This window comes from Lagopus leucura, unplaced genomic scaffold, assembly GCF_019238085.1.
Source record: "Lagopus leucura isolate 7727_CA_CO unplaced genomic scaffold, USGS_WTPT01 35276-3_obj-0_obj, whole genome shotgun sequence".
Taxonomy (NCBI): Eukaryota; Metazoa; Chordata; class Aves; order Galliformes; family Phasianidae; genus Lagopus; species Lagopus leucura.
This window is the reverse complement of record NW_024966640.1, coordinates 28,936-47,893: the sequence shown is the minus strand read 5'-3', so window position 1 is coordinate 47,893 and position 18,958 is coordinate 28,936. Positions and strand designations below refer to the sequence as shown.

At 52.8% G+C, this 18,958-nt stretch overlaps 1 protein-coding gene across 4 annotated transcripts; it reads right to left on the bottom strand.

Moving 5' to 3' along the window:
* Positions 1 to 2,503: 2,503 nt before the first annotated feature.
* EFTUD2 (elongation factor Tu GTP binding domain containing 2) lies at positions 2,504 to 18,926 on the bottom strand. Of its 4 annotated transcripts, none has more exons than XM_042893338.1 (28): positions 18,845 to 18,926; positions 18,355 to 18,460; positions 17,947 to 18,112; positions 17,709 to 17,787; positions 16,417 to 16,492; positions 16,082 to 16,147; positions 15,845 to 15,880; positions 14,837 to 14,927; positions 14,462 to 14,544; positions 13,847 to 14,013; positions 13,130 to 13,254; positions 11,473 to 11,536; positions 10,990 to 11,080; positions 10,471 to 10,606; positions 10,069 to 10,196; positions 9,372 to 9,565; positions 8,905 to 9,016; positions 8,574 to 8,714; positions 8,260 to 8,361; positions 7,947 to 8,029; positions 6,041 to 6,127; positions 5,643 to 5,769; positions 5,151 to 5,238; positions 4,840 to 4,958; positions 4,272 to 4,366; positions 3,866 to 4,019; positions 3,175 to 3,282; positions 2,504 to 3,075 (listed from the first exon to the last, which is right to left on the bottom strand). In XM_042893338.1, exons 2-28 carry the CDS (start codon positions 18,457 to 18,459, stop codon positions 2,980 to 2,982), a joined length of 2,919 nt encoding a protein of 972 aa, XP_042749272.1. In that variant the 5' UTR covers position 18,460; positions 18,845 to 18,926; the 3' UTR covers positions 2,504 to 2,979. The 4 variants fall into 4 exon arrangements, with proteins under 4 accessions (XP_042749272.1, XP_042749273.1, XP_042749271.1 ...); XM_042893339.1 differs by having other exon boundaries at positions 18,858 to 18,919; XM_042893337.1 differs by having other exon boundaries at positions 18,355 to 18,500; positions 18,858 to 18,915.
* Positions 18,927 to 18,958: the final 32 nt, after the last annotated feature.

Genomic DNA, 18,958 nt, shown 5'->3' with positions numbered 1-18,958 from the left:
TAGCTATAGGGGGCCATCATTTATCTGGCACCCCCAGATACCCCAGAGCTGAATATGGAGTACCACCAACCCCAGGAGTCCCAAACTGGCCTATGGAAAGCCCACCAACCCCAAATGTTCCAGAGTGAAATGTGGAGACTCCACCAACCCTAGATGTCCCATAGCTGAATATGTGGTGTCACCAATCCCAGATGTCCCATAGCTTGCTACAGAGAGGCCACCAACCCCAAATGTCCTATAGCTAGCTATAGGGGGCCACCATTTGTCTGGTACCCCAGATGTCCCAGAGAGTCCACCAACACCAGACGTCCTATAGCTGAATATGGGATGTCACCAACCCCAGGTGTCCCATAGCTGAATATGGGATGTCACCAACCCCAGGTGTCCCATAGCTGGCTACGGTTAGCCAACCCCTAACATCCTACAGCTGGCTGTGGGGGCCACCGTTGTGTGTGGCAGCCCAGCTGCCCCATAAATTCCTATGGCTTCCTCCACCCCGCACCCCGGCCGTCGCACAGAGGCTGCCCGGCGCGGGACCTCAGGCGCTCACCTGACGCGGGCACCGCGGCCGTTCCGCTCGCTGCCGGTGACACCGCGCCGCACCGCGGCCTTCAGCGCCCGCAGGGGCTGCGGGGTCCGCGCCGGGCTGCGGCCCCACGGTGGGCTTTGGGCCGCGTGGGAGCACGGAACCCCGCACAGAACCCCGCACGGTGCGGGCGGTGCTGGCGCGGCGGGGACCCCTCGTCACCCCCAGCCCCGCGCCGCCCCCCGCGGCCCCGCGGCCCCCTCCTCGCCCCTCATGGCCGCCGCCGCCCTCAGCGCGGCTCGGGCGGGGGGCGCGGGGCGGCGCATGCGCACAGCGCCCCCAAAACCCACCCGACTGCGTTGTGGTGCTACGGGGCTGCGGGGTGATGGAGGTGGGGGACGAGGGAACGGGGACATGAGGGATACGGGACATGGGGTGGGGGTAGGGGGACATGGGGGATAGGGTGGAAACGGGGAATGGGAGGGGATAGGGGGACCTGAAGAACAGGGGACATGGAAAAGGGAATGGGGATATGTGGAATGGGATGGGGACATTGGGAATGGGATGGGGATAGGGGATGGGGACAGTGGGATAGGGGGACTTGGGACATGAGGAATGGGATGGGGACAGGGGATGGGGATATGGGGACACAGGATGGGGATAGGGGAATGGGGCGGGGATATAGGGACATGGGGGATAGGAGGACATGGGGACTGGGATGGGAACAGGGGAAATGGGAGGGGATGGGGGGACATGAGGGACAGGGGACATGGAACAGGGAATGGGGATATGTGGAATGGGACGGGGTTAGGGGGACTGGAACGTGAGGAAGGGGATGGGGACATGGGATGGGGATAGGGGTCATGGGGAATGGGAATAGGGGAATGGGGTGGGGATATAGGGACATGGGGGATAGGGGGACGTGGGGACTGGGATGGGAACAGGGGGAATGGGAGGGGATAGGGGGACATGGGGACAGTGGAATAGGATGAGGACGGGGATGTGAGGACAAGGACATGGGGACAGGGCAGGGACAGGGACACTGGGAATGGGATCAGAACAGGGACATGGAGACAGGAACACAGGCACATGGACACTGGAAACAGAGATGTGGGGACAGGTTGGGGTCAGGAACATCGAGATGTTTTCAGAAAACATTGGGATAGGGCTCACCCCGTTGTTCAGGACCCCATTGGGGCTGTGAGTGCTGCACTAATGGGGCCAACGTGAGGCCCCACCCCAGGTGCTGCTCTAACTGCAGAGGGGCCCCACTGCTCCTACTGTGTGCCCCGTGTTCCTGCTGCCCCCCTGCTGAGCCCTGCTGCACTCAGGCCACGCACAGAGCCCCGCTCCCAGCTCCCCATGCTGCCGTGCCTCAGTTTACCGCTGCACCGCCCCATGGCCGGGCAGACAGGGAGGAATTCCAGCTCCCCCCATCCCGCACACATTCCCCATTCCCATGGAATGACTGCATCCGTGGAAAATTTCCACCCCGCATGTGGCGCCGGCTGTTGCAGGTCAGTGTTTTCCAGCTGCGATCCCACTGGGAGCATCCTGTGTGAGAACTGACCGCTTCCCACGCTGCTGCCCCGTCCTGCACCCACTGGGGTGTGCAGAGAGATGGGGAGATACTTGGGGGTCTGCCCATAGGGAACAGCACAGCCCCCCAGAGCTGACACCCAGGCCTAGAGCACAGATCTGGGGGCAGAGCTGTGCTGGAAGGATGATGGATGTCCCCCCCCACCCTCCAGGGACAAAGCCCTTGCTGCAATAGGGCTGAGCCTTCTGGAGCCTCTGAAAACACAGCAGTGGGCCAAAGCCTAGCAAGAAAGGAAGAAAAGATTAACGCAGGAGTGCCTGCATGACTTGTCCTGGCTGGGACACAGTGACAAAGACAGAAAGCAGCGCTGCGGTGGGGGCGACCAGGGCACTGTCCCCTCTCCCATCTGCCAAAAGGATCAGACTGAGCTCCAGGTGGAAGTTCGTATTCAATGTTTACCAGGGTTCCAAAAACATGTACAAAAAAAGGCTAAAATCCGGACTTGCCCCTTTTCCTGGGGAGGTTGGTAGGAACAGCCCCTGCCCTCGGCACTGCGCCTGCCCCAAAGGAAGGCAGAGCAACCATGGGCAGCACTGCCAAAAGCAGAGTTGACCCAGCAGCCTTACAGCCCAGGAGCCCAAACATTCGGCTCAAGCTGATGCGTTGCAGCCCAGACCACACCTGTGTGCCTGCAGAGAGCAGATCTAAAGGGAAAACCTCCTCGCTGCACACAGAGCTCTGACAACACACAAGGCATCGGTGCCCCAGGCTGCACTGTGCATGGGGCAGGCGTTGAGCACATGGTGCACAAACACCCCAAGAGGTTTCTCCAGCCATACAAGTAGGATCTGAGGATCTGAGGGGTGGGGATGTTCTGGGCTCACTGGGCTCCCTGGGCTCAGTAGAGATGCATTCACATGGGGTAGTTGAGAACGACGTCTTGCTTGGCCAGCTCCAGCAACATGGGATCATCGAAGAACTTGCTGATGCTCACATCCTCGCTCAAGCCCTGTAGAGTAACCCAAATCTGTGTTATTCCTCTGCATGCCAGCAGCCATACAGCCATCCTGGCAGAGATCCCACGGATCCTGGTGCCCTGCAGGCTTACCTTCCTGCGCCGGGTCTTGATCATGAACTCTCTGGCCAGATGTGGGGCTGGCTGGGGCTCCAGGGGGCGGATGACGATGCTTTTGTCCAAAGGGTCACCAGGCACGATCTGCAATAAGACCACAGCTGAGAGCAATGCTGGGAGCTCCAGGAGAGCCTGAGCTGCAAAGGCTCCGGTGCCTTGCCCCGCAGACACCCCAGGTGTGACACCTTTGGGTGTCACAAAGCCCCAGCGTGGCATCTGTTCTCCAGGCAGGGAGAAACAGTCACATTGCCACCTGTGACCGATCCTGTAGGAAGTCACTAATGGAGCATGACCAAAAAGCTTTCCTTGAGAGACAAAGCTGAAGGGTGGCAATCGCAGCACTGCAACAAGTCCAAGCCCTGTGCTCCCCGAGCACCAGAGCTCAGTGCACCCAAACAGCACCCAGCACAGCATGCCTTCTCAGGCACTGAGAGATCCTTGAGCTCAGTGAGCAGCACTCAGCACTCCCAATAGGGGAAACGCTGGGTAACATGGAGCAAAGCCTCAAGCTTCTGGCAGATGCTTCATGGCTGTGAAGGTGCACAAAGCCTCCACCAAGCTCCAAACGCCCACACTGGAGATCCTGAGGATGTTTGGCCTGCCCTGTGTAAGCTGCTGCACAGAGCACAGCCTCATCTGCCATCCCCTCCTTCCCAGCAAGACTCACCTGCCAGTGGTGGAAGACAGACAGTGAGAACGCCTGCCCCTGCGTGTGGGTCCTCAGGTCTGTCTCAAAACCAAAGGAATCAATGGCAGGGATGAAGGCTTTGATGGTGTACAGAGGGGAGCCCGGGATCGGAGCATCCTGCGTCACGTGGCCTCTGCCAGAAAGTCAAAACATTCCTTTTCCTACATGCCCCCTTTTATTTCTCCTCTCCGACGCTCCAACAGAACCAGGCACAAAGCCAAGTGCTGGACGTGGTGCTGGGCATCCCCTCCCCGCACAGCACAGAGGACAGACTTCACCTTCTCCCCTCACTTCCACATCAGCCCCCCCCAAAAAAGGACTGCAGAGGTCTCTACCACCCGGATCCCAGCTGCTGCTTTGCTCTGCTCAGGTGATGGCAGCTCACCTGCGCCGTGCCAGCACGGTGTACACGGCCGACACGCAATCAGCTGGGGCCTGCACCTCCACAAAGTAGTAGGGCTCCATCAGACGAGGAGTGGCCTGGGGGCAGAAAGGGACACAGCAGATGAGCCTGCAGCAGTGCAACCTGCAGCACACAAAGGATCAGAAGCTGTCAAACTGCTCAAGCAGCACCCGAGTGGGGATCAGAGGGTTCCTGCTGCCCACTGCGTGCCCAAACCAACCCCAACAAAGGAGCTCTGTGCTTTTCTCCTTCTGCCCACGTTGTGTTCCCTCTCTCACATTCCCACCTTCCCCAGCAAGTCTAACACTTGCACAGCATGAGACAGAGCGGATGCAGGCAGGATTCCAGCCAGGCTGGAACGTGACCACTTGCAAAACCCGCATGCCAGCCTGGAAGGGCACTGCAAACATTCACGAGGCAGTTTAAGTCACACCATCCTCGTGGCAGACACCGCAGCACACGCACAACTGCGCTCATTGAGCCTCTGAGCCACCACAGGAGCCAGCACTGCATGAGGCTCAGCTTTCGTCATGCCCAGGGCAACACTCACCATCAGGAAAGCTGAGTACACCACCCTGCGTGCCGTCGGGATGATCTGTCCTCCACCTCTGTGCAAGGGTTCCTGAGCAATCACTGCATCCAGGATCTTAAACTTCACATTGCGGATCACTGAGGAAGAAACAACAGCACCTCAGCAGATGTCCTTGCCCTACCAGCACCAGCCTTGTATCCCCAAAGACTCTGAGCACAAGGGTCGCAGAAGAGACAGAGCCATCAGAGAAAGTTCAGCCACTGACACCCCCCAGCAGATATTTGAATTTGGTCGTTCATCAGCCCCACTTCTACACAGGTTCTACTTACATTCATCACAGAGAGGCCCTTCCCTGGTCCCCCACTGAAATCCCTGCACAATGCTGTCCTTCACGGAGCCCAGCAGTGCCTTGTCCACCTACAGACAGAGAGAGCAAACGTTCCTCACGAGGCAAGGACAGACCCCAGTGTTTAAAAGCTGGTTATCAGATGAGCAGCCATGTCCTCCTGCACCCCCCAGAATCATCATCTTCAGAGTTTGACATCTATACTCATAAATTAAAAGTGCCTATTTTGGTAATCCTTAAAGACAGGCTGTTCAGTTGCCAGTTCTGAGAATGCTGGCCCAAACTGTAGACTGAAAAACAGCAGGCAGTTTACCAGCTATGCAATGAGCATGGTGGAGGAAGCTCAATACATCTGAGATATGACAGACCAACAAAAACTCCTATTGGTAGGACCCTGCTGCAGGACCTGGAGGGAACTGCCACCTCTGAACAGAGGAGAACAAACGTTTCACTCAAAGGTAACCCTGTTTCTCACCTCTGAGGGCAGAGTATCATCTACCAGGATGTTTGGGCCAGTGGCATCCGGCCCAAAGGCCCAGATGGAACGGGCAGCCAGCAAATCCCAGTCATATTTGGTCTGGAAGAATTCACCCAGCTTCTTTCTGATGGGAGAACAGAAGAAAGTTAAGAAACCAGCATCTGATCTGCACTCACAACACGTTCATAAACCTGTTCCACATAAAAACGGTCTCAGCTCTTTACATGGAGCAAACTGTTTGCTGGGGCAGGACGCTCCCAGACTCACTGGCATTAATGGTGCACCCAGGATCTCTGCCTGGGAGCTGCTGACTGATACTTGCAGATCCCAGCACTCCCCACTTCCCCAATTATTTCCCTCTGAAAGGATTCTTGCTCTCCCCCAATTGTCCATACCTGTTCCACGTTATTTGCACCACTTCATTTTCAATGTCCTCCGCGAGTCCCTTCTCCAGAGGCTCGGCAATCATCGTGATCTTGTTCCTCAGAAGAGACACAGTTGCAATTAGTCCACAGAATGACGGAAATGGGAGTAATTGGCAGGACCTCGGGGACTGTGCAGCACAGCCAGAGAGATGAAGCCATCCATGTCTTTCAGCGTTACTGCTGTGCTTGTAAAGACAGCCCACGCTGCTAACAACTGCTCTCCCAAGTCTGCTCATCTCTAGCAGCAGACTGCTAAGGGACAGCAGTGCCCCATCCCTCCCTGCCAGATGTCCAGAGCTCATACTGGCTGCAGAAGGAAGTGTCGGACACAAGGGATGTTGCCTTGGAGAACCTCATTCACATGGGAACTCTGGCCCTAGAGCACGTCACTCCACCTGTCCTGCACCTCTACGACAGTCCGAAGAGCAAAACCTGTCTGTTCCCAAAAACAAGACTTCCAGCCACGGTGTATCAGTAAAAAGATGGCAAGAAGAACCAGAAAGCACAGTGGAATACAGGAAAACTATCTGCAGTGTATGACAGATCATGACTTGCGTGAAAACTCAGCGTTAAAACATGCTGTACTTTCATTCTGCTTTTTCAACCTGTGTTCTGTACCAAGCCTCCCTCCTTCGTGCCTATCTCAGAATCACAGAATCACAGAATCACAGAATCACAAGGTTGGAAACGACCTGCAAGATCATCTAGCCCAACCACCCTCCCATTCCTATCAGTGCCACAAGCACTAAACCATCTCTTGCAGCTCCTCATCCAGGCTCCTCTTGAACACTGCCAGGGATGGCGACTCCACCACCTCCCTGGGCAGCCATTCCAGTGCCTGACCACCCTCTGAGAGAAAAAGTTTCTCCTAATATCCAACCTAAACCTCCTCTGGTACAACTTCTTGCCATTTCCTCGGGTCCTACTATTTGCCTGGGAGAAGAGGCCAGACCCTTTTGCACCACAACCTCCCTTCAGGAAGTTGTAGAGTGCAATGAGGTCTGCCCTGAGCCTTCTCTTCTCCACACTGAACAATCCCAGCTCCTTCAGCCTCTCCTCATAAGACTTGTGCTCCAGACCCCTCACCAGTTTCGTTGCCCTTCTCTGGACACGATACAGGGCCTCAATGTCTTTCTTGTAGTGAGGGGCCCAAAACTGAACACAGCACTCGAGGTGCAGCCTCACCAGTGCTGAGTACAGGGGGATGATCACCTCCCTGCTCCTGCTGGCCACACTATTTCTAATGCAGGCCAGGATGCCATTGGCCCTCTTGGCCACTTGGGCACACTGTCAGCTCACGTTCAGCCGAGCATCAACCAACATCCCAAAGTCCCTTTCCTCTTCACAATCATCCAACCACTCATCCCCAAGCCTGTAACACTGCCTGGGGTTGTTGTGGCCAAAGTGCAGAACCCGACACTTGGCCTTGTATCTCATAACACCTTGCTGGAGCACGAAGACGAGACTAGGTTGCAAGACACCAGAATGGGTTGCAAGACACCAGAAAGGAGTATATTAATTTCAAGATTAAGAATGGATAAGACGAAACTTTTCACAAAGTCTGTGGAGTTACTGAAGGCAGTAATGGGCTCTTCAGCACCTGCTCTACGATCCCAACACACCTCCCAGTCTTGGAAACAACAGAAAACTGCTGAGAGGGTGTGAAATTCAGTTAAAGGAAAGGAGAACGTGGATCTCTCTTTATTCCCTCCATTCTGAGAGCTCACAGAGAACACGCAAACATCTGTAGGACTCAGTGTGCTACTGGGGGTTCAGCAGATGGAAGGCTGCCACTTGTCTGGGAACGGCTCCCTCAGAGAACACCTCCACTGCCTGCCCCCACTGCCTGCTCCCCAGAGGTGCCCAGGGCTCTTACTTCTTATTGGGAGTCTCAGCAAAGCACTTCAGGGAGGACGTTTCCACCACCGTTTCACAGAACGTCACGACTGGATCGGCGACCTGGAATAACAACAGGTTTGTAGCGGGCTCTGTGTTATTTAGGCTGACACAGAAGCCTCTCCACAACAGGGGCCACAGGGCACTTATTGCAACAACCTCAGCACGCTGGGGAGGAACCAGAGGCAGACAGTCACCCTGTACACTGTGCAAAGTTTGTTTTCCCATCCTTCTGAGTTTGAAGGACAAAGCCCTTCCCCAGCTGGGAAACCTCCCCCCCCTCAGCTCCTCACCTTGATATCAATCTCAGAATACATCTTCCGCAGATCATGCATCACACAATCCAGGTAGAGCTCCCCTGTTCCCAGGATCACGTGTTCTCCAGACTCTTCCACCTGAAAAACAAGAGAAGGGTTCAGCTAACAGCATTATTGTTCACAGGCCCTTGTCTCGCAGAGCCCTACATAAACATCAGGATTTATCAGCATTAAAAAAAGCCAGAACAAACAAAACATCCCACAGTTAAGCTAACTTGTTTTTAAGATCAGCCTACGAGGTATCCCACAGCACCAGCTGAGAACAGCCAACACACAAATACCAGAAATACCTTTGTGGTGAGCGATGGGTAGCTCTTGTTGACTTTGCGGAGACCATCCAACATTTTGGGGAGCTCGGAGGGGTTGACTGGCTCTACTGCTATTTTGATGACAGATGTTGTGTTGAACTTCAAAGGCCGGAAGATCTGAGCCTGAAATCAGGTGAGGACAAGAAGTTCTGCATCACAGAAGGACAGCATTTGAGCGGCTCTTCCATGGGTGGCTCTTGTGCCTAGGCTCTTTGCAGGCAGAGTTTATTTAACCTCACCACCCGAGCTTTTAAGATACATTCCAACACTCTGAGTCCCTGCAAGGCTGAGTGACAGCAGCTACCCACAGTACCTCCTCATTGCCTCTCGGCTCCGTGACAGTTGCAGTCTTCACAATGGGCTGGTCCACTCCTTCTATCAGCACCCAGTTGCCAGCAGGAACACGGTTAACCTCAATGTGATACCTAAAAGGAGGAGAGGATGACAGAACCATAAGACAGTTGGAGTTAGAAAGGGTTTTTAAAGACCATTTTCTCACCAGAAGCCAAGATCTCCCACCAGATCAGGTTGGTCAAGGTCCCATGCAATCTGACTGAATGCTTCCAGGGATGGGGCACCCACAATCTCTTTAGGCAGCCTGTTCCAGCATTTAGCCACCCTCACACTACAGAAATTCTTCCTTATATCTGAATTAAATCTACTCTCTTTCATCTCTGCAGCTTCAGGCCCCTAACAGCACTGTGCTCCTCCCTATCCCTGACAGCAATGACTTCCAGTGACTTCTCTCCAAAACTAACACTTTGTCAGAGCTTTTCCTACCTCGCAACTGAGATCCAGAGGCGCCCAACAGTGCAGATCTGGGAATCCTCCTCATCCTCCAAGGTGTAGTTCTCTCCCAGGACCTTCACAGGCTGCCCAGCATGGATGGTACCACTGAGCACTCTGCCAAAGGCATGGAACTGAACACCGTCGTCTGTGCTGTACATTTTTGTTGTGTGACACATCAGCGGACCCTTCCCACAGAAAAGAAAGAAACCACTTTCAGTAGACAGCTAAACAACTGACACAGACCTGCTAGGACCTATAGATACAAATGGGTTTAAAAGACAGAACTTAGAAATACTTCTTATGACTTGCCCATATGGGGTTATTGTTATCAGCATCACGCCAGTTTTCTCTGAGCTTGGAGAGTGAATAAAACTTCATGGAAAAGGGACAAAAGGCAGCAAAAGGACACAGAATCACCCCGCAGCGCCCACATGCTCCAAAGTCCTGACCCAGACTCTTGTTCTGAACACTGTCAAACAGTAATCTCTCCCAAGGGCTGCCCTGACAGGCACCAAAGTTTCTCAGAGTGAAGAGATCTGTTTCAGTATCGGATGAGAGGTTTCAGAGTGCTGGAAGTCAAATCTGTGCAGATGGCTGTCTAGGAGGCAGCTGCTCTGTCAAGGCAGTGAAAGGAGGGTGTATGTGGCACATTTTGGATGCCCGGAACAAAACAAAAGGGCTTCCTTACATCAGGGTCACATTCACTCATGGCCTCCCCGAGATCGGAGTCAACGCCGCCGGTGTAGGTGTGTTCAATTTTCGTCTTGGCTCCCACCTTTGGGGAGGGAATATGCTGCACACACATGTCCACAAAGCCTGCAAAAGTAACACAGCGTGATTAAGCAGGGTAGAAGAAAGACACGTACCCCAATAAGCACAACGTAAATCCCAACGCAGTGCGCCCACAGCAATGGGGAAAACGTGAGCAGTGTCTCAAGCTGTTCTTTGAGGAAACAGTTTGTCTTTTATACACGGAAAAGCAAAGCTATGAGAGGAATCTGTGCAAGCTGACACTCCATGTCTGCATTACAGCCCTTAAACCATCCACGTGAGGGTAAGCGATTGGGAACAGTGGCAGAAAAGGATTTACCTGTAAACTCCCCAAAGAACTTCTTGCAGACAAGTCGTAGGAGCGGTCGAATGTTCAACTTCAATTCCTCTTTGGTCAGGTGGATGCCAAGTTCATCCAGAGTCCGAGGCAGAGTTGTGTCCACATCCCCCACCACCTGCAGGACGACAGGCACCGGTCAGCACTGCTGCAGGTTCCCAAGCCCCAGGTTCCCAGGTGCAGCTGAAGGCCCCGAACTTATTGCCAGGTATCGCTCTCAGCTCCTGCCTTGCTCACACAGAGCTCACCCAAAATAGGCTGGGTGGCTCATTTTATCACTTGGCCCATATCATAGCACCTTACAAAGAGCAAAAGCAGTTCTAACTGTACAGGCATAGGGCTACACGTGCAAGAAACAGCTGTAAGGAGATGCCCATCACTTCTATGCATGCTCAAACCCAGAAACGTGTGAAGTCCCGCAGGCACCAGACATACCACCACCTAGTGCCCAGTCCTTGCATGCTCACGTCTGGAGCTGCAGGATGACAAACCACCACGGACCTGAGCCAAGATCTTGTAGAGGGGCTCAAGAATGAACTCCACGAAGCTGCGCTGGGAGCTGCTGGTTGGGGCCTTCTTAGTGAACTTCCGCCTGTTGGGAGACAAAAAAAGCAGGGAGGAGGGAGCACACCACGAGCACCTAGCACAACACACACAGCCACTGCTCTTCTCCAGCTGCCTGCTGCTCCCAACCCCCCTGGGAAGCACTCGTGGATAACGGAGTCACTCCTACTCCAAACAAAGGTCAGCAGAGCGCCCTGCTCCCACCTGGGATTCAGGAGAACACAGAATCACATCAAAAAGGAGGCCTGACCCAACCTTTCTCCCCATCACAAGATCACAGGGCAGCCCAGGCTGGAAGGGACCTCAGGTGGTCACCTAGCCCACAGTTTACATGGAAGAGAAAAAAAAAGGAAAGAGGAAAAAAAAAAAAACCAAAAACCCAGCAATATAAAGTAACAGACACCTCAACAGGCCTCTTACGTTTTCGGGTTGAAGTAGATGTCGCCCCAAAGCCGCTTTGCAAACTCCTGATAATTGATATCTCCTAAAAGGAAGAAGCAAGAATAAGAGACACTCATTTTGGAGATCTGATTTTTGCTTTTTAAAGCAGCCCTGAGGTTTTGACGCAATGCTGGTGAGTGAACACTTGGTACCATTTGGAGTAACTGATTAAATCCTCACCTGGGCAGGTCGGGCAGAGAAGTGGCCAGAAAACAGCCCTGTGAGGACTGCAGCAGCGGCCCCCAGGAGCGCCGTGCATTTGCACATTTCCCTCTCAGGAATGTTTCAGCTGTCCTGATCACACATGAGGTTCCAGCTGAGAGGAGTCAGACTCTGCTCTGCAGGAACCCAGTTCCACCTGCCTCATTTTCCCAACCTGACTGCAAAGGTGCTGGGATGGCTGACACCCTGTCGGCTCATTGCAGCGTTTTCTGCCTTGCTGAACACCTCCAGGTTCTTGTTTCAGCTGATGCACTAAGTGCCTCTCCAAGTACCCAAGTGCTGAAGGAACGGTACTTGGCTGTCATGGTGGATTTACAAATAACAAGACAGCAGTGATAATTTACAGCTGTTTCCAAACAAGCTTTTGCTGTGGGCAGATGTGAAAGCATAAGAAATGTCAGGGTGGCTGCGGTTCTGACAGTTAAACCACCATAACTCACGTTACTGGAAGGGTGGTGGCTGCACACAAAATCCCTGGTGACCACTGCCGAACGGTACGGACTCAATTCAGCTCATGGACGACATCTCCACCAGCCGTGCTGAATGCTTTATCAGCCTCCAAAAGCTGGGCCCCATCCTGCGTTAATTCCGTGGTGCCCAGGGAGCTCATTTATTGCTCCAAACTGATGGAGGCACGCAGCAGCCCTGGAACAGCGGTCTTTGACCTCTACAACTTCGTCCTCCCTCAGGCCAAGTTCTTTGCAAGAGCTGATCTACAGCATCCTTCCTTCCTACAGATCACCCCAAATTCCCCACCACAGAACTTCACAACTCGGCTGGATCGCTGACTAACGTGAGCAATGCAAGCAAAAGGCCCCCTTTTACAAGAGGCAGATTGCCTCAAGAGGGCACCTGGGGAACAGAAAATTAAATCCAAGGCAGAAAAAGACGGTTTCTTAAAAAAGATCGAAGGGCAAAAGTGCAAAACCTCGTGGGCTGAGCTCTGCCTGGCTGCAGCTGAACCTCAGACTCAGATTCTTCTGGGAAAAGGCAGGCAGAGCTTAACAGCTTCACTGCTGAGCTGTCTGGATACACGGAGTGCAAGGCGCACGCTTGTCTTCAACTGCCACAGAACCAGCTGCTTCTTCTGATTAAGGGTGTATATAAAACGTCAACTCCTGACTCCAGGAATATTTATCAGGAGAAACTATTTACCTAAAACCAAGTTTGAACTCTATTTTTGCTTTTTACCAGCATGGAAAGACCTTTATAAATAGTCTGCAGTCTACGAGACTATAATAAAGTCACTTGGGGCTCAGATGTGCAGTACCTCTCAATTTCCTGAAGTTCAAGAGTGCATAAACTGACCACATAGATACACGGCGAAAGCTGAAGCAGAACAGCTTGGAAAGCCTCAACAAAAAGGTTAGGAAATGAGATGTTAAAGCATGCAAGGTTTCTGGATAATCCTCACCATATGTGTCTGCATAAATCTTTGCAAAAGATCCCAGCGTGAAGCAGATGCTGTACTGTGAGCTGGAGAAACACACGTTCCCCAGAAGGGGAGACAGGACGAGGTTCTCGTCGGTGGAATACATGCTGAGAGGAGACAGGTTTTGGAGACAAGGGGAAAAGAAACAACATAAATCAATGTTATGAACCAAGGAGGACGTTTACATTTATTTCCCACACCAAACAGCAGCAGGTGAAAGGCAGGCAGTTTACACTGCCTGGATCATTAGAAAGTGGGCGGCGAGGGGGGGTGGAGGGGCTGCAGCAGTGTGGGGAGCAATCACTGTTGTGGGGTGCTGGGACACAGGGCTGGGCACGGCCCTGCTGCTGGCCTGGAGCTCATCAGGGAGGATTGGGGATTTGGGGAAGAGAGAGAGCAGGCGGTGGTGGGGCTGTGGGACGGGGTTGGAGCTGCTCTGTGCCTCAGTTTCCCCTCCACAAGTGTGGAGGTGCACCCTTGTGTGGGGATGCCTGTGCACACGTGGCTGTGTGGCTGCGTGTGCCTGTGTGCGTGGCTGAGCTCACATGTGCACACAGGCGTGCGATGAAGTGTGCTCACCGAGGTGGTGTGCAATCAATGGGCTGCAAAAGCTCCTGTGTGGGGATTCCTCTGCTGCTGCCAACCGCCCTGGCAGCACCTATCCACCCACAAACCCACCCACCCACCCCCCATCCCTACCTGATCAGACCATTAACTTCATCCACAATATGTCGGAGTTTGTAGTAAGCATCTGTAGGGGGCAACTTCAGCTCCAGGATCAGGCGGTCGATTTTGTTGATGCACACAGTCACTGCCAGCCGCTCCTGCACCGCGTGCTTGATCAGCCTCTCCGTGTTCAGCATCACCTGCAGGGAAATGAGCACCGACGCCCCTAGCAAAAGCCCTCCTCAAAATGCTATGTAGGGCATGCCAGGCAGTGACCCTTACACACAGGGCTGCAGCCTGTAGGAAAGCCTCAGCTGAACCGTCAGTGATCATCCTGAAATTTAAAGTAGATGCTAACCCAACCGAACTGCTTGAGTCCTACCCCTCAGACATCACTGGTATAAATAACCTGCTCAATTTTACATACAGTGGAGATGCAAATAAATCAGATATGAGCCCACAGGTCACACACGTCACATCAGACCTGGAAACAGAAGCAGGAGGGCCGAGTCCCCGCTTTGGCAGTTTCTCAAAGTGTCCTCCAAAAACCCTTCAGCACTCAAGCTGAGCCCCTCCCCTCCATGATAAAGCAGGGTCCAGGCTCTGGTGCGAGCTCAGAATTGACGCCCAGGAGAAGCTGACACTCACCCCCTCGGCTGCATCGATGAAAAGCACGACGCCATCCGAAATACGAAGGCCAGCCGTCACCTCGTCAGAGAAATTGACGTGACCTTCAGAAAACAAACAAAAACGGGGAGAAAAGTGAGAACGAGAGCAATCTCAAACCTGAGTACAGGTCTGGGGCTGCCCCTCGGCTCGGGTCACTGACACCCAGCAAGGCAGAACACACAGATGCCCTCCCCCTAAAATTTGGCCTCAGTTTCCTACCACACATCCATCTGCTCCCATCAACAGCACTACCCAGAGGGCCAAAGAGGAAGGAGCACGTGCTCATACGTCTGCTTTACACACCCAGCTGCCTTCAGCTACACGCACCCCGAAACAGGATTTGCAGGATTATACCTGGGGTGTCAATGATGTTGAAGAGAAAAGACTTTCCTTTGGTGTCTGGCAGAACAATGGTCACTGGTGTGCTCTTGATCCCCACTCCCCTCTGAAACACAGCAAAGCAGGATTACCAGTTAAAGGAATGAAATGAAAAGTTCCCAGATAAAAGATGAAGAAGGAAGAATTCATCAGAAGGACTGAGGGAAGCAAACATCCCTCCAGCCCAACATCCTGCACTCAGATCACTGCTGTGCAGCCCAGCTGCTCCTTCCACGCTGGTGCAGACTGGCCAGCTACCACTATGGGGCCACGCAACCCGAGTCTGATTACAGTTAAGGAAATACAAATGCCAGAGACAGAAGATGTTCATTTTTCTGTGTTTTCACTGCTCTGCTATTGAGTTACACCTCAGTACTTAAGATTCAATCACACAGAGTGCAAAGCACAGCAGTAAGATGAAGAGAAAGAGAAGCTCCCCAGGACTGCTCTGGTCATGGCAGCATTCAGTGCGAAGGACTGATAAAATCCCCATCCAATGCCAACATGCAATCACAGCACTCAGTTACAATTTCCCATCACAGGAAGCCTGGCAGAAAGATGTGCATTAGAAATTACAGTTTTTCTCCTCCTCCACCACTGCTATGAATCCCTTCCACCTCTTTCCCCTCAAAAAATAAAATAAAATAAAATAAAATAAAATAATTGGTTTACCCCTATGTCGTGATATTACTGCTACAGATTAATGGGCTACCTGTGTGTCACAATAATGCTGTGTGGATTTTCAGCATCACAGAGGTAGATAAGTAAAATCACACATGGAGGTGAGGGCTGCAGTAGATGGGAAACAGTTGGACAAGGGATCTGGCAAAACTAGAGAAGATCACTTTCTTGATAAAGAAAATAATCAAACTGCAGAAGGCACAAAAGATGATGAGATGAAAAAGGAAGAAGGAACTGTAAGTAATTGTGAGTAAAGCGTGAAGCAGCTGGGTGAAAGCAGTTTGTCCCACAAGGCTCACTTACCTCCTGCTCTGTGAACAATATATCAGTATAGCACAGCTGCAAAGACAAAACAAGAATCAGAATATCATGGTTTTGCACTGACCAGCACAACATGACAGCTCTTTGCACGCTGTTAGCATGGCAAGTGACAGAGCTGGAATCAGGACTGCACTCGGGTTTTCCAGTCCCTCATTCTAACCACAGAACCACACTTTCCCCACACGTTCCAAGGCAGGAAGACACCCAGAGCTCACTCACATCCTGGTCGTAGCGCTTCCTGATTTCTGGGTGCGTCTGCTCTATCAGGCAGTCAACAAAACAAGTCTGAAAAACACCAAACCAAGGGGAAAAGAGATGCGACTTCGTTCCAGGAGATAAACAGCAGCAGAATCCCACCCCTCCCACGGGGCACACAGAAAAGGGGCTACAGAAATACTTCCACATGACGGAAAGAAAGGCCACAAATAACTGCAGAGCAACGGGAGCAGGAGAGAACGCTGCTGTGGGGATCAGGGGGTCAAAAGAGCAGCAGCCAAAGAAAGGAACGGAGAGATCATTACTGCTACCCAGCACACGTGGGATATTCACACTACCTTGCCATGGTGAAGGTGCCCACACAGAGTCACATTCCGAATCAGCTCAGAGTTGTCCATCAGATCTGCCAGGAAACTGGAGGGATGAAGCACAAAAGACTGTTGGAGGCTTCTGCTGTGTCTAAGAAAAGCAGGCGCCGCTTTCCACCCGAGGGCCCTCTGAATCCTCTCCAAACTTTCGTGCCCTGCGGAGGAAGAATCCCACTCTGCAGATGGGGAGGACAAGAGAGTTGGAGTCCTGGACAGATGGCAGTGGGTGGGAGGAGACGGAGTTGGTAAAACTGCAAGAGATTAAATACTCTGAATGCCTTTCTTCTCTTCTAGACAGGATTAGAGCAGCTCAGATGAGGAAACGCTTCCGCTCCAATGGTGGCAGGTAGTCAACTAAACCAGAGAGGTGGATAACAACACCCCACACACTTTTAAAAGGTGGCCATGGGGTGCTGCAGACTATTAATTCGGACTTTCAGGTCTTAATTCTGACTTTCAGGTCTTAAAACACTGATGCTCCCAGGGACTGGAGGAAACAGTAATAGAATTTAAATCTTTTTTGAACCAGCAATGAGCTGAGGAGTGATGAGCTGGTCACCTCTGCAGAGGTCCCAGCCAAAATGGAACTGAGAACCTAAATCAGCAGCTACTCTTCAAAATAAAGGAAAGCTATCAAACAAGAATCAATTATTATGGATTTGCAGATAGTAAGCCCAGTCAAATAATCTCCTTCTTAAAAATACTTTAGTTTTCACTTATGAAGCAGGCTTTTTAGCATACAACATTTTGATTAAGAGCTTAAAAAGCACAAAAATCAATAAGAATACAAATTAAAAGCTTGCCTATCGGTCTTAAATCTAGGCTAAATGTGAAATCAATAGCAAGCTTGCAGGTTTCTGGTTAAGTCCCACCGGGACTTCTGCATGGCCCCATCTTAAGCATCTACATCAAGGAAGAGCAGGAGTAAGAATTAATTACTGATGGAGTGAGCAGAGTATAAAGGCATCAGAAAAATAGTAGGAAATGCACCATGTTGCCTACAAGGAAGGCAAAATAGCTGTAAAATGGTTGGCCTCATGCTTTCCTCCTCTTCTTTTTTGTTCAAACTCCAGGAGCCAGCTGCACTCGCTTATATGGCTGCTGTTAGTAAGAAACAAACCCAGTGCCCCCTGTGGGCTCCCGCCTCCGTACAGCACTCCCCTCTGCCTCCCCACCTTGCCTGTAAGCAATGAGAAGCAAGGAAATTGCAGCACAGATGGCCTGAACCAAAGCACACGCTTCCAACTCTGCAAATTACTTACTCCATCTCATAGACGGTGACCGGTAACGTCTGTTCCATCAACGAGAACTTTTTGGTTTTCACAGGTTTAATAATAGGCTCTGAAAACAAAAGAAAGAACAATAGAACACTGTTATGGGTGACCTGAACCCAGCACCCCCAAATACTGCATGGGGATTTTCTGCAGATCAGGCTTTAAATTGACAGATTCCTTTCTCTTTTTATGGGAGGACCAAACGAGATGACTTAATGCCACTCACCAGTGAGAGGCTGCGTGTCCTCCTCCTGCACTATGGTCTCCACTTCGGGCCCATAGACCTCCTCGGCAGTGGGGTAGTACTTCTTGTCCTCGTGCAGCACCACCTCCATCCCAGGGTGGTCCTCATCGTGGTCCCCCATATCATCGTCATCGTCATCATCCTCGAGCTGCAACCAACATTCACAGTGAGCTGCTGCCAGCACCAAAGTGCTTCGGAAACCTTAACTGTGGCTGGAGGTAAAGCCTCAGTGTCATAAATCAGGAGTCAGGAAACTGACAGCACAAAGGGCACCCTCCACCCTTGAGAGCTTTCCCCACAGCGAGAGCCAGGCATGGGGCAGGCCACATTTAACACCTCCTGTGTGTGGCCGCGCTGCTCAGCACAGCCCCGCCACAGCCGTGCACCCACCTCGTCCAGCTCCTTGGACTCCCGGCCCAGCTCATCGTCCTCATCATCAGAGTCCAGCTCCGGCCCGATGTAGTTCCCAAACTCGTCGTACAGGTCAGTGTCCATGCTGGGGGTGAAGCGATGGGATCAGAGCTGGGAACAGAACCCTGGAACCACAACTCAGCTTCAATTCCAGCCCCAGGACCAGACCAAGATCCAGATCCAGCCTCATCTCCACAGCCCATAACCGGCCCCGGATGCAGGACCAGTCCCACACCCAGCTCGTGCCCCAGAGCCACAGCCAGCCCCACGCGCACATCCTGCCTCAGAGACACCCCACCTCAGTTCCAGAAAAGGCCACACATTCAGGACCCGCCCCTGACGCGGATCCTAAGCCCTAAGCCCTAAGCCCCAGGCCCCAGGCCCCAGGCCCCAGGCCCCAGGCCCCGGCCCTCGGCCCTCAGTTCCTGGCCTCACACCACGTTCCCCGCCCTTTTCCCGCACCCCTCACCCCGGATCCCCACCGCGCTCTCCCCGCTCCCTCGGCCGTTGGCGCCGCCGACGGCGCAGCGGAAGGACCGGGGCTGCCCTGGGCGCCCGTCCCGCGCGGGGCGGCAGCGGCTCC

Coding starts and splice junctions, on each gene's coding strand:
- EFTUD2 (XM_042893338.1), bottom strand. CDS start 18,459: ATGGACACTGACCTGTACGACGAGTTTGGGAACTACATCGGGCCGGAG. Junction 11,537..13,129: donor GATTTATGCAGACACATATG/GTGAGGATTATC, acceptor TCTTCCTTTTAG/GAGATATCAATTATCAGGAG. Junction 8,715..8,904: donor AGCCGAGAGGCAATGAGGAG/GTACTGTGGGTA, acceptor ACCTGATTTCAG/GCTCAGATCTTCCGGCCTTT.